The 12558-nt window shown below is 47.7% G+C and overlaps 3 protein-coding genes across 5 annotated transcripts; 1 reads left to right on the top strand and 2 right to left on the bottom strand.

The window, feature by feature from the left end:
* Window positions 1-86: 86 nt before the first annotated feature.
* On the bottom strand, window positions 87-2253 carry spi1a (Spi-1 proto-oncogene a). 3 transcript variants are annotated; one of them, XM_057050852.1, is made up of 5 exons: window positions 2100-2253; window positions 1479-1572; window positions 1221-1405; window positions 669-834; window positions 87-590 (listed from the first exon to the last, which is right to left on the bottom strand). In XM_057050852.1, the coding sequence occupies exons 1-5, from the start codon at window positions 2121-2123 to the stop codon at window positions 286-288; spliced, it is 774 nt and encodes a 257-aa protein (XP_056906832.1). In that variant the 5' UTR covers window positions 2124-2253; the 3' UTR covers window positions 87-285. The 3 variants fall into 3 exon arrangements, with proteins under 3 accessions (XP_056906832.1, XP_056906833.1, XP_056906831.1); XM_057050853.1 differs by lacking the exon at window positions 2100-2253 and having other exon boundaries at window positions 669-801; window positions 1479-2076; XM_057050851.1 differs by lacking the exon at window positions 2100-2253 and having other exon boundaries at window positions 1479-2069.
* A 1174-nt stretch (window positions 2254-3427) lies between these two features.
* tmem276a (transmembrane protein 276a) lies at window positions 3428-5918 on the top strand. Its single transcript, XM_057050850.1, has 4 exons — window positions 3428-4096; window positions 4523-4636; window positions 4748-4885; window positions 5037-5918. The coding sequence occupies exons 1-4, from the start codon at window positions 3694-3696 to the stop codon at window positions 5282-5284; spliced, it is 903 nt and encodes a 300-aa protein (XP_056906830.1). The 5' UTR covers window positions 3428-3693; the 3' UTR covers window positions 5285-5918.
* Window positions 5919-6317: 399 nt separating this feature from the next.
* On the bottom strand, window positions 6318-8736 carry fibina (fin bud initiation factor a). Its single transcript, XM_057050854.1, has one exon. It carries the CDS (start codon window positions 8453-8455, stop codon window positions 7745-7747), a length of 711 nt encoding a protein of 236 aa, XP_056906834.1. The 5' UTR covers window positions 8456-8736; the 3' UTR covers window positions 6318-7744.
* Window positions 8737-12558: the final 3822 nt, after the last annotated feature.

Genomic DNA, 12558 nt, shown 5'->3' with positions numbered 1-12558 from the left:
AATAGATATTCATTTTCAATCTGGGTTCAGGAAAAGCAAAACATTGTGTTCTGTGGTTCATGCAAAATGATGACCATGACAAAACATGCTATATTTACTTTTATTGGTAAGGGTAAGTTATTGAGTGTTAAACATCATTTAATCTGTCGACGGGGGAAGCAAATGCTAAAGATGATAAATAAATAGAAAACTGTGGGAATTTTGTGTAAAATTCCAAACAGGTATCATACAATCTTGACCAGTGGAGTGGTTTAAGCATCACATACTAAAGCCTGTGTTGCTTCTTCAGTGAGGATACTGGTGTGAACTGCTCCTGAGCACCCCCTCACTGAACTGGTAGGTGAGCTTCTTCTTTACTTTTTTGATCTCCCCAGTTTTGCCATAGTTCCTGAGAGCTCGAGCCATCTTTTGATAGGTCATTGTTTTGCGGTTGCCCTTCTCAAGGCCCCACTTGCTGGCCAGAGCTTCTTTGTGTTTTGTGGAGAACTGGAAGATGCCCTTGTCCTGGTCCACCCACCAGATACTGTCACTCATGTTACCATTTCGTAGCAGGTCCAGAAGGAACTGGTACAATCGCATTTTCTTCTTGTCTGGATTGGAAAAAAGGCAAACGCTCAAGCAACCCTGCTCTTGGAATAGGATTCTCAGAATTAACCTCCCATACTTACTAATGTCTTTCCTGAAGGATGAGTGTTTGTGACCTTCATAGTCATCATCCCCATCTGACACCTCGAGCGGCGGGCTCGGTCCTCTCTGTTCCTGTTCTGAGTAGTAATGCCTGGGGGAGTTAAAGGGCTGGTACTGGTAGCACAAAGAAGGGGAGTAATGTGGAATCTTTGGGAGAACATTTAAAACAGAGACAAAAGATTAAAGAGCTGACCAACGGTGCAACAGCGTAACTGTTTTGCAACGGCGCGCAGTCTGACATTTCCATCTAAACCGTCTCATTGTTTTAAAAGAGGAAGTGACTGCCAAAATAGATGTTTGCGCTCAGTGGTCATGTGCTGTCCGTGGTGTTTCAGTGAAAATGCCCCGGTGTCAACACCAGCCCAGTGTACTGGTTGAGATCAAAACGATATGTCATATATCAACAAGCCCTTCTCCTCCATTTAAACCCCCTCAGATGTACGTCCACACACACATCTACACTAACGATTTGAGAAGTGATTTCAGATGGATTCCAGTTCAGAATGAGAGTGTCCATGTAAGAATGTGTGTACCTGTGGGGACACGGGCAGGTGTGTGGGGTGTGGGTCCAGGTGAAGGGCCAGAGGTTCGCCGCCATGGCGGTGCGGCGGTATCAGCTGTTGATGGGACACAGACTGGAGCTCCGTGAAGTGGCTCACTGGGGAATGGTCGAAGTCTGCTGGCAGGATGCGGTCAGGGTGGAAGGGCCACCTGTGATCTGGACAGCGACAGCGGGCGTGAGCACACGTGCGACGGCCGTGGCGTGAGAACCTTCTGTGGGGGCTCCTCACCTTCGTAAATCTCAGCCACATTGGCGAGGTAGGGGTAGAGCTCCGCAGGCGGCCGATAATCCTCCGATTCATTAGGGATAATTCCCTCTGAATCCTTCACGGTTCGGGTGAGCGTAACAAGATTACACGTTATCCCAAAATTCTTCATTTCACTTTTAATTTTAAAGCATCTAAGGCACAAAATAAAAGCACAAAGTGGCACCCTGCTGAAGCCAAGTCAGGAACGATATTCAACGCAACGACTTGCGCGTTAAATGACAGCTACAGTGTTGAAACCCTGAACAGAAAACAGAGGCTATTTGGCCCAAGTGCTCTGGTTTCATTCAAGCCCAGTCCGAGTGGACGTTAACGTCTCTCCACGCTGGGATTTGATCATTAAAAAGAGGCTTTTCACTGTACCTTGCTGTTTGTTTTTGGTCTCTACTTTGAAACCTGCTTTTGTTCAGTAATGTTCACGAGTTAATGTAGTTTCTGTTCAGTATGCATCATCTACAGAACAAACTGTAAATGTTCTGATTTTAGCAGTCTGTGAAATGAAGAAGTTCTAAAAAAGACTGGAAAGCAGCAGAAATTGTAAACTCACTGGGTTAATCCTGTAAACACAGAGTAAAGCGTACTTACAGACGACATGACATATCCCTCCATCGCGTAAAAAAGGCAGGATGATCGACTTGGTTCTGGAAACCTTTGATGAACGTTGATTTTTTCTGTTGATTCTTCAGAGACAAACACGCAAGCGCTGACTTCACCAGACAAATGGGAAGTGAGAAAAGACGCTGGATCAGTTTGGGTTCATACATCGAGCTGACTGTATTTAGGTTTAAGGGACACAAATGACGGTTTTCTGCTTCTGTCAGTAGGTAAATAAAGGATATTTACAAGGATATAAATATATCATCACACAAAAGGTCAAAGAGCTTCAATTATATGTCGACTTTTTTCATTCACAGTCATAAATGATGCTTTTAAAACTGGTTCTTTAAAGGAAATCAGGTGTATTTTGGTGTCACAAATATTGAGTGGAAGAAAAGTGAGGTTTCTGAAGAGAAATGGCAAAATCGGAGGAAATGTCTTTCAGCAATCCCCTCTGACATTTATCAGTGCAGGTTTATTTTAATAGTCACTGACCTCAGCAGCTAAAACCAAAAGTGACGCTCTGAATCGGGCTTGTTCCCCTTTTTCTGACATTATGGTTTTAATTGGGGAAGCGCTGACAGAGGGAACGAAACCAAAGAAAGCTGTAATGGTTCAAACGGCCTTTGTTTGTCTCTTGTTTCTCCCCCAAATCCTCCAAATGAAACACTGAATATCCATTTTTTAAGTGGACATTTAAATGTATGGCCCCATTCTGGGGTAAACCTAAGAACTATTGGATGTTAAACGTTATTAATGAAACATTCACTGCAGAGTTTAATCTAATTCAGTCATGAAAACTTAAACAAATCTCTTTTTTACTCTCTTTGCTTTGATTTATTTGTTCTTCACACAGAACAAGTAATGCAAGTTATGCTGAGTGAACCTAAGCAAAGCACAAGGTTTTTATATGTTTTCATATATAAAATTTTAGTGACAATATGGTTAAAATTGTCTTTGGTTTGACTGTTATTGTGATCCTGATTAAATCTCCGTGTCTGATATTTTTTAACGTTTTTTTTTCAACTTTCTCTCTTTTCTTTAAATCCTTCTTTATTGTCAAGGCGCAGAAGCAATTTTAACCCAAATTGCGAATCTTTTATAAAAACTAAACAAAACAAAAAAAGGAAAATAAAGCCTCGAGAATATTTTGTTGCAGCTGAAGCACGTCCCTGCTCTGAAATAAACAACTTGTAAACGTATAATTTTTAAAATAGATTTAGCAAGAACAGGGTAAATACTAGTAAATGTGGCCCCCGCCGCTCTGCCTGCCTGGGGCTCTCCGTGGATTTCAATATTTGCTTTGTCTCCATCTGCTGGCAGTGAAGGCTGAGCTGACCAATATCTGGGCTCGACTGAGTTCACAGGCTCCCCGAGCAGAGGAGAAACCAAAACAGCCGCTGCATCCGAATTTTGGTCGGCGACTGACAGAGATGGGGGCTCCTCAGCCGTCTTCGCTTTCCACATTTGCGCGTTTTGGTGATTTTCCTCCCGACCTGAAACACTGACGGCAGCAGCAGCCAGGAGCGGAGTCCTGCTGTCCCGGGGAATTATCAGCATCGAGACGAGATACGCATGGAACATGGCTGCTATGAGGATTTTAACCGTGGCGGGGCTCTTTTTAGCCTTCTGCGCTCTGGGGCTGATAGCCATAGCGATCAGCACTGACAGCTGGTACGAGACGGACGCCAGGAGGCACCGGGAGCGCTGCAAGAGTTATTCCAGCAGGAGGAACGACCCCGGCTACATTTACACCTCCAACAACAACCTCCCGCTCCGGATGCTGCCGAAGGATGCGAACGCCAGAAGTGGGGGCTCCGGCATCAGCATTGGAATGCTGCTGCGGGCTAAACGGCACTTCCTGCCTCCTGCCCCAGCCATGGAGTCCCACTGCAGTCGGCAGTACAACTCCACCATCACCGGACTGTGGAGAAAGTGCCACCGAGAGGGCTTTGACCTGGAGACGGAGGATTTGATCTTTAAAGGTTTGGCTTGTGATGGGGGAGGAGGGGGCATATTTGTGTCTTTACTCTACACTTCTGTGTCCTTATTGCGTTTTTGGGCCACTGCCGGCGTGTGAATTTGGCCACGAATGCGCTATCCAGGGTTCTGATGCTGCGCACTGACCCTCGGGCCCACGCAGCAGAAACGCGCAGTGTTCCCATTCCACCGCCGCGCTGGCGTTATTTCCCAGCACAAAGGGGCCGAGCTGTAGTAACACAATCCTCAGATCCGTACAATAAGCTACCTCAGTGGCGTGGGTGGACGGATGAGTGGGTGGGAGGGTGGGTGGGTGGTGGAAGGGGATTGGGCGCATTGTTTTTGGGGAGGCAGCAGAGAGCCTTGCTAAATCCTCTTCATCCGATCTCTGCGCTTCAGTGGCATCCTCTTTGTGTTGTTTACATCTACAGGATTGGTTCCGCGCTGCACGCCAATAAAATACTACTACTCATCATCGGCGCTGCCCAGAAATCTGCCAATCAATTTGACGAAGACAATAAGGCAGGACGAGTGGCACGCGCTCCGTGAGTCCCGCCACGTCGCCACCACCGGCTTTCAAATATAAATATATAATCTGAAGAATTAACTGGGTTAGGGGCCCCTGGTTAAATAAAACCCCTGTGTTGTCTTTGCAGACCTGAAAAGGATGACCGCCAGTTTCATAGGCATGGCCATATCAATCATCCTGTTCGGCTGGATCATAGGCATGCTGGGCTGCTGTAAGGAACATGATTTGATGCAGTACGTCGCCGGACTTCTCTTCCTCATGGGAGGTGAGATGTGTTTTATATAAAGCGCAATACCGCCGATCACCGCGGAGGGGCAGTGTGGCGCCGGGCAACCACAAAGTGCTGAAACGATGCACCAGATGAGATGCAAATGGTTTGCTGCTGCTCATGTCTGGCTTGTGCTTTGCTTTGGCAGGAACATGCTGCATAATCTCCCTGTGCACATGCGTGGCCGGCATCAATTTTGAACTCTCCCGCTACCCCCGCTACATGTTCGGGATACCAGAGGACATCAGCCACGGTTACGGCTGGTCCATGTTCTGCGCTTGGGGTGGACTGGGCCTGACATTGCTGGCCGGTTTCCTGTGCACCCTCGCCCCGTCTCTGTACCCCCCACACACCCCTGTGGTACACAAGCCCCGGCAGGAGAACGGCTGCGTGTGACAGGCGGTGGCGCAGACGCCCGCGATGAGCCCTGTTGTTAGAGACAGCTTCACCCAGCGACTCAGGAGTCCAGAGAGCCTTTGCACAAACCTGGCACAGATGAAACGGGGCACAGCGGCTCTCACTCGTGGGGAAATGGATAGAGACGTTTGACTGGAGACAGCTTTGAGTCTTCTGGTGCTCCCCCCTCCCGTCCTTCGTCATGAATGAACCGTTCCGTGTTATTGCCTGCTCTTCAAAAGGAGAAAAGTTATACACATTTTCTTCCTGCAAAATCTGCTAGTTTGAGAAGAAAAAGGTTGAAAAAAAAAAAAAAAAACCATGGCAGAAGAACAACAGCACAACTTTTAAATCTGTATAAGATGAAACTCTGGATGTGTCACATGTCAAAGGGCAACTGTGTATCATGATGTGTACCCGTCCGAAACCAGATATGTAGGCCACATGTACTTCTCAACTGTATGTATGCTGATGCATTTGTGTTTATTCAAGGAAAAAATAGGAACTTTGAGAACAATCTGTGTTTGAGAGAAATGTTTTGTTGTTCTTGAGGTCTTGACCCCATCAAAATATTTTTGAGAAATAAAAAACCCGTGCTAAAAAAAAAAAAGAAATAAAGAAAGGCTGTGCCCGATTCGTGTCCTGAGTCAAAGCAATATAAACTTTTATGACCGCGTAAACGCACCAAGACGGAGGGCGCTAACATCTGCAGCCTTCTGGTCTCTAAGAAAAAAATCTAAATCAGGGAGCAGAAGTGGAGCGACTCGCTTTTAATAGATGTCGCTGGTCCATGAAAAGCAAACAAGATCCAGATATCTGCAGCGCTCCCTCACATGCAACTGGTCATGATCGTCTCAGCAGCTGCAGGCTCCAGAGACGTCTGATCTTCATCACAAAACTAATAGATCAAGAGCGCTCACGAGGAATCCTCAGTTATGTTCCCGCTGCGCATGCTAGCAATATTACTGCAATATTACTGCAATATTTCCTCTTTGAATCATTTCCCCACGTTTGTATTTAGTAGAGTCAAAGATTAAACACAGGATTTTCCTTTTTAATGTTGATTGTGAACATAGTATATATGGATACGCGCAAGTATAGTGTGAACAGTTAAATAGCAGAAATACACTTAATATCAGATTTTCCAGGACTTTTCACATGTTCTTATAAAAGGAACAACATTTATGGTGTCTTGTATGTGTATAATGAAAAGGTTTTAGTTTTTCTTATCTACAGTCTAAAAGTTTAAACATTTTCTGGAGCTTTGACAAGAGCTGAAATCTCTGCTCTTGACATTAAGCTTTTCTATTAAAATCAGCTGCTCAAAGCTCCTCTAAGGGTCAATAATGTGTGTTTTCTTTCCGGCATATTTGCCGGTGGTTGGGAGTGGATCTTATCTGTGATGATAGCGGCGAGCTCAGGGGGCTTTTGTGCTCTGCAGAGAGCTCGGCGTCTCAGGTCAAATCTGCTCTGCATTCCTGACCTTTCTTTGCCCCTCCTTCAAGCCAGTGAGGAGAATGGGCTCAGAGCTGAGAGAAAAATACTGTTTTTTTTTCCAAAGAAACGCATCCAAAAAGCCCAGATAAGGTAAAGCCGACGCTCGTTTAGCATTCACTTCGTGGAAATTTTAGTTTTAATCAAATGAGCCCTCCGGAGAACCCCCTGAAACTCAAGAAGCATGCCCTCCAGCCCCCGAGGTCGTCCCGTTCTGCTCTGAGCCACTGAGGGCTGCTTTTAGAAAGAGGGTCCCACAGGGGAAGCCGGGCCGTGAGGAAAACCAGACAGGAAATCACACCCAGCTCACCCACGGCAGCGTTCTGGCTCCGACACTGTAATCAGACAATATCTGTGGCATTCACGTGGCACTTACGCTGTGGCTGCAGACAAAGTCAGACGAGTCGTTAAATTTGAGGCCCCTTAATGCTGAAACGGAGCGCAGAGAGTTGGAATTGTTGAGGAAAACAGAAAATGGAGCCACCACAAGCACTTTGTGGATCCCAGCAGTTTAAAGCAGGAATAATGCTGAGACACAGACATATTTCATACTTGAGCAAAATGGTCCCAGATGGAGTTGGGGCAGTCTCGGGGATCACTCCACGGCACAAGTCTCCCACTTGTAGCGCCAACAGTAAACATGCTGACGGAGAGACGCAGCGGAAACCAAAAGGTCAGATTTCAAAGGATTTTGGAGTTTACGGGAACCTCCAGCTGTAGAGGTCCTCATAAGAAATGTCAGGAGGGGTAACAACAGAGCTCTTATGATAAATGTCTTCTTTTTATAAAGGGAGGAAAAGATCTGGGATGAATAGTTTCACCACCCAAAAGTCAACCAACATGCTTCAAATCAGAAATACAAGACATTGAATTGGTTTAAAGGCAGATAAATTCACAGAGCTCCACTCAAAGATGAGTTCAGGTCTTTCTTCATCCTGACTCAGTGGAACATGAAGGTCCTGTAACCTAGGAGCCCATGTTTAGATACTCCGTCTTCAGGCGGCTCAGTCTGGTTCCGTGGCTGCGGACAATGAGAGACAGCAGCTCCTGTTTGTCCTTCAGTCCCGCGGAGATGTCGGTGGTTTTCCTCAGCGTGTCCCTGATGTCCCCCACTTGTTTCATGACGTAGCCGTTCAGCTGCTGCTCCTCTCTCAGCTCCGTCTCCTGGCTTTGCTTGAACTTCCCCTCCAGCTCCATCAGAGATTTGTCCACGCTGGAAAAAGCCTCGCCGATCTGGGACAGCTCCCGCTGGAGGAACTTCCCATAAGTGTCCTCCCCGTCCAGGTCCTGCTCCACGGTGCGCCCGATGCCCTCCAGCAGCCGCGCCGCGTCCTCCGCCTGCAGTCTGGCGATGATGAGGTCGTCCCGGACCGCGGAGTCCCGCTCCTCTGAGCCCCCGCACGGATGCATATCCGAGAATTTAAAGAGCATCTGGCACTGCTCCAGGTCCTCGGTCTCCTCGTAATCTCCATCCGGAACAAAGAAGTGGTGGAAGGTTCCGTTGGTTATCTCCGCCTGGAGGGGCCCGGAGTAGACGGCCGGGCTGAGCGGCAGCGATGCGAGCAGGATGAGCAGCAGTGGGACGGGATCCATCACGCACCTCCTCTGCCTCTCTCTGACGAGCTGCGTCTGCACTGGAGGACGGAGACAGCGCGCGCACAGCTCAGCCCTGCTCATGTTACAGCCCGCCGTCACCTAAAAGGCACACACACCAGCCCGGGGGCCCCTGTGGCCCCATGTCGACCACAGAACACAAATAGAGCCGTCCCAACCGCGGGATCCACCGCGTACTGCGGGTGACGGAAGGAGACGGAAGGAGACGCTGGGACAGGATCCTCCCGGAGAAGCCCAAGTTAAAGGTTTAAACAACCTAAACTAACACTGAAACTACTGTTTTTGGAGAGGTCTTTGGTGCCAGAACGCAGTTTTCCTCGAACTAGCTCAGATATGTATCTTTAAAAGGGTTTTTGCCAGCTTGAAAGTGGGCAAAAGCTGCATTTAAAAAAAAAATAAAAAGGCAGTTTTTGTCCAGAAACCTTTTTGTTTTTAATCATATACAGATTCACTTAACCATCACCTGCAACTTGACCTCTGGACAACCACATTTAAGAACAACAAAGAGAAATAAGAAAAGATTCCTCTGAGAGAAAGAGCCAAAAACCACGAATGCAGTTAGTTTTTAAAGCAACTAGCAACGCTCGTCCCAGAGAGCGTCGCCCCCTCTTCACCCTAAAACTCCTGGTTCAGCAGAGAACTTGATCCCGAGCATAGTTGTGGTATTCGGGGGGGCCGGGGTTGAACTGGAGGTGTCCATCGCGCCGCAAAACAGAAGCACTTTTATTTGAATGTGAAGCTCAGCAGTTTTCCAGAGCGGATGCGAACCCCCGACCACAGTCGCGTACGGGAAAAACTTTCCCATCGGTGATTTACGCTGTAGGTCAGGAAGGTAATTACAGGCCCACTGGCGCGCGTGTGTGTGTGTGTGTGTGTGTGTGCTTTAAGACCTCATTTCTTTTGCACATTATTCAGTACGGTGGCTGGTGAAGGTCACAGTCCATCAAAGATGGCAGCAGAGCCTGGCAGGACTGAGATGAGGACGCGGCCGTGACGGAAGAGGTGACTCCTGATTTACTCTGAGGGCGGCGCTGCAGAACCCCGAGGACGAGATGTGCACGAGATGGGCGCATCTTTGGGTTCAATGCAGCAAGAAGACGGAGATTTGGCTGGGAAATGTGTCCAAAAAGGCCACAGAGGGGAAGCGGCAACGCATCTCATCACCAGATGGGCTCATCTGAGTGGTTGCAGATTTCGGGGTCTGAGTTTTTGTTTTAATATCTGTGGATTAAAGTAACCGCAGACACGGCCGAGTGTTTCATCTCAGACACAGCAGATGTTTGTCACCAGTACGGTTTTAATCTGACAGGATGAAGGACGGGATGAGATCTCTATTTCTCTCACCAACCCCCCCAAAAAGGCTTCCCAGCATGGTTTATTCCACTTATACCCGCTGATGTCTCCTACAACAGAGAATCTGGCTGCAAACTCTCCAAAAATACTCAGTTCTGCTCCACACAGCAGCTCCAGATTCCCGCTCACCGTGGATTTCGGGAACATAATAATCTCGGAATGGCAAAGGAATAAATCCTTTTAAAAGCCCAAAACGAATGGCCACATTTCTGGATGGTTACAGGTCTGAGTTTCCACAACAAATCAAACTGAGCCCGAAACCCGAGACGATGTTACTGTGCAGATGTTTCGCTTCCTCAAGGCCGCGTTTCAACAGAGAACCGCTAATGACGTGATCGGACTTATTTATTTATCTAAAGGGGATGAAGAGATAAACGTGTTGATGCTGACGAGCAGGAGGTTGCTGAGCGGCGCCGAGTCGGCCTCCCACACGGCGCTTGACCCTGCAGGCTGTACTGAGAGGAAAACCATCATCATCACCATCTGAAAGGCATCTGTGCAACCTGTACCACCCCCTCCACACACACCACACACACACACACAACACACACACACACACACACACACACCACACACACACACACCACACACACACACACACACACACACACACACACACACACACACACACACACAACACACACACACACACTGGCTCTGGCTCACAGCTCAGTTTGCTCCGCCGGCGTTTATGTTGAGCGATGCCGTATTTACTCAGGTGCTTCCCTGGAGTCGCCTCCGTGCTGGAGAACCTCCGCCCGTATCCCTCATTTAAGCAGCACGGCGGCGTTTTCCCAAACAAACAACTCGGCTCCCGCGGCAGCGAGTTTTAAGTGGACGAGGAAAACAAATAAACACAATGCAACGGAGGTATTTGGGCGGGTCGCCGCCGATGACCTTGACCCAGTCGGCCTATTGATGGGAGCCTGGATGAGAGCTCTCAGCTACTGTGAGGCAACAGACGTTCGCTCAGACGTGGCTAGCAAAGAGGAACCTCAAGATTTTAGCGTTGGAGAAACCCAGAAGAGGAAACGCATCCGTTTCTGAACCTCAGCTTCTTTTGGCCAAAAGAGTTTTTTCCAATTTGGAAAAGAAGGGGGGAAAAAAGACAATTTGACAGGAGACAGGAAATAATTAGGCTGTTAAATGTGTGTTCAGCTTTCAGATGTGACGTCACAGAGCTCGTCTGTTTTAGGGAGATGCGATATGAGGAGGTTGGCAGGCAGATTTGTGGTCTGTGATCATCGCTGGGGAAAATATTTAAAGAAAATCTCAGTTTGTTCCACAAGCAGATTCTTCTGAAAAGATACCAAAGAGATCAGCGTTTCTTTAAAAGGTACAATCCATGGTTTATTACACAAAAGAGTGATATCCAAATCCTTTTATGTTACATCGGGTTTCTTTTTTATACATTTAAGTAGCTTTTCTAACATGTAAACAGGAACAGAGCGAACATGTCACTGATACACCAGTCACATGGTCCTATTGCACGGGTAACGGGAACATCTAACGCTGGAACGCGCTCAAGCACGATCTAATTCCACAGTGAAGCGCACGATGGGAAGCTTAATGTGCTCCAGACTGCAGCGTTTTCAGAGATGTGCAACCGTGCCATTATTACTTGTTTCCTATGCATATTGTGCTACTTCCGACAGCATGAGAATCCCAGCCACAACTTTCAGATTTCAACCATAGAATCGCCCAGATCTTCGATCCAGGACAGATCGCGCGACTCATTCAGGAGTCGAGTTATTTAAAAAAACAAACAAAAACACTTCTTAAAGTATAAAACTCTTGCACGGATGGTTCCACGGAGCTTGGAACCATCAAATGTGTTCGAGACGGTTCTACGCTGCTCTCATGTTCATGCAAATGTGCCGACACGTTTACATCTGCGTCAGAAATGACATGAAGCACTCGAGGACACCACATGCATAGTTAATCAATGTTCACATAGCAGGGAAGAGAACTCTGAGGAGGTTCCCCAGTCTTGGAACACTTTAAACCACCCCCCCCAACCCTGGAGAGAGAATTGATTTGATAATTACGCTGGAAAGTATGACAGTAAAGCTTTACTTCTCCATAAACAATAGTCTAATGTGCATGTTTCCACAAAGATCCACTGCGTGATTCTAGTGTTCTCGCTGTGATTACGCAACACAAGGACATGCCGTCGGTGGAGGAGCGATACCGTCATGCAAACGCACCGCGGTTCAAAAATATGCCTCGAAAAAAAGCCGGACACCTTTGATTGCATCTTAGAAAACACGATAGAAAGTCGATCACCTGCAAACATTCAGGACACCTGAGAAATGTGGACGTACGTCATCTATCGGAGGGCGAAAATGGGTCAAACGTCATGAACAAAAGAGGACATTTACGCACAGAATAGAAAGAGCAGAAATGCGACCAAAGACAAAGACATTTCCCCGTTTTCTGGGCATCCGCAGCCACGATCTGTATCTCAGCCTTGCGCAACATTCAGGTTCTCTGGGCACGAAAGGTGTTTCCCTCCGTTTCTACCGGGTGGAGCTGCGGAGAGCAACAAATGCCCCCGTTGCCCTTGAAACCCATCGTTTCTGCTCCAACTGAGAATTAAACCCCACAAGCGTGCGTGAGACTCATGGCTGGGGCCTCGGCTGAGGGACGGTGAGGAGCAGCAGAGGGACCCGACGTCCAAGCCACAGGTATCTCCACCAAATGTAAAACAGGCCGGAGCCGTCAGGCAGATACGGCGGTGCGACTCGCGTCCAAAGAACGAGTCCCTCAAGGATGTTTCGGAGAGTTCACCGAAGATCCAGCTGGGAAGGAGG

The sequence above is a fragment of the Takifugu flavidus genome, chromosome 13 (assembly GCF_003711565.1).
Source record: "Takifugu flavidus isolate HTHZ2018 chromosome 13, ASM371156v2, whole genome shotgun sequence".
Lineage (NCBI taxonomy): Eukaryota > Metazoa > Chordata > Actinopteri > Tetraodontiformes > Tetraodontidae > Takifugu > Takifugu flavidus.
This window is presented reverse-complemented; position numbering and strand designations above follow the sequence as displayed.

Coding starts and splice junctions, on each gene's coding strand:
- spi1a (XM_057050851.1), bottom strand. CDS start 1,626: ATGAAGAATTTTGGGATAACGTGTAATCTTGTTACGCTCACCCGAACC. Junction 1,406..1,478: donor TGTGGCTGAGATTTACGAAG/GTGAGGAGCCCC, acceptor GTCGCTGTCCAG/ATCACAGGTGGCCCTTCCAC. Junction 835..1,220: donor ACCTGCCCGTGTCCCCACAG/GTACACACATTC, acceptor GTTCTCCCAAAG/ATTCCACATTACTCCCCTTC.
- fibina (XM_057050854.1), bottom strand. CDS start 8,455: ATGAGCAGGGCTGAGCTGTGCGCGCGCTGTCTCCGTCCTCCAGTGCAG.
- tmem276a (XM_057050850.1), top strand. CDS start 3,694: ATGGCTGCTATGAGGATTTTAACCGTGGCGGGGCTCTTTTTAGCCTTC. Junction 4,097..4,522: donor GGAGGATTTGATCTTTAAAG/GTTTGGCTTGTG, acceptor TTACATCTACAG/GATTGGTTCCGCGCTGCACG. Junction 4,886..5,036: donor ACTTCTCTTCCTCATGGGAG/GTGAGATGTGTT, acceptor TTGCTTTGGCAG/GAACATGCTGCATAATCTCC.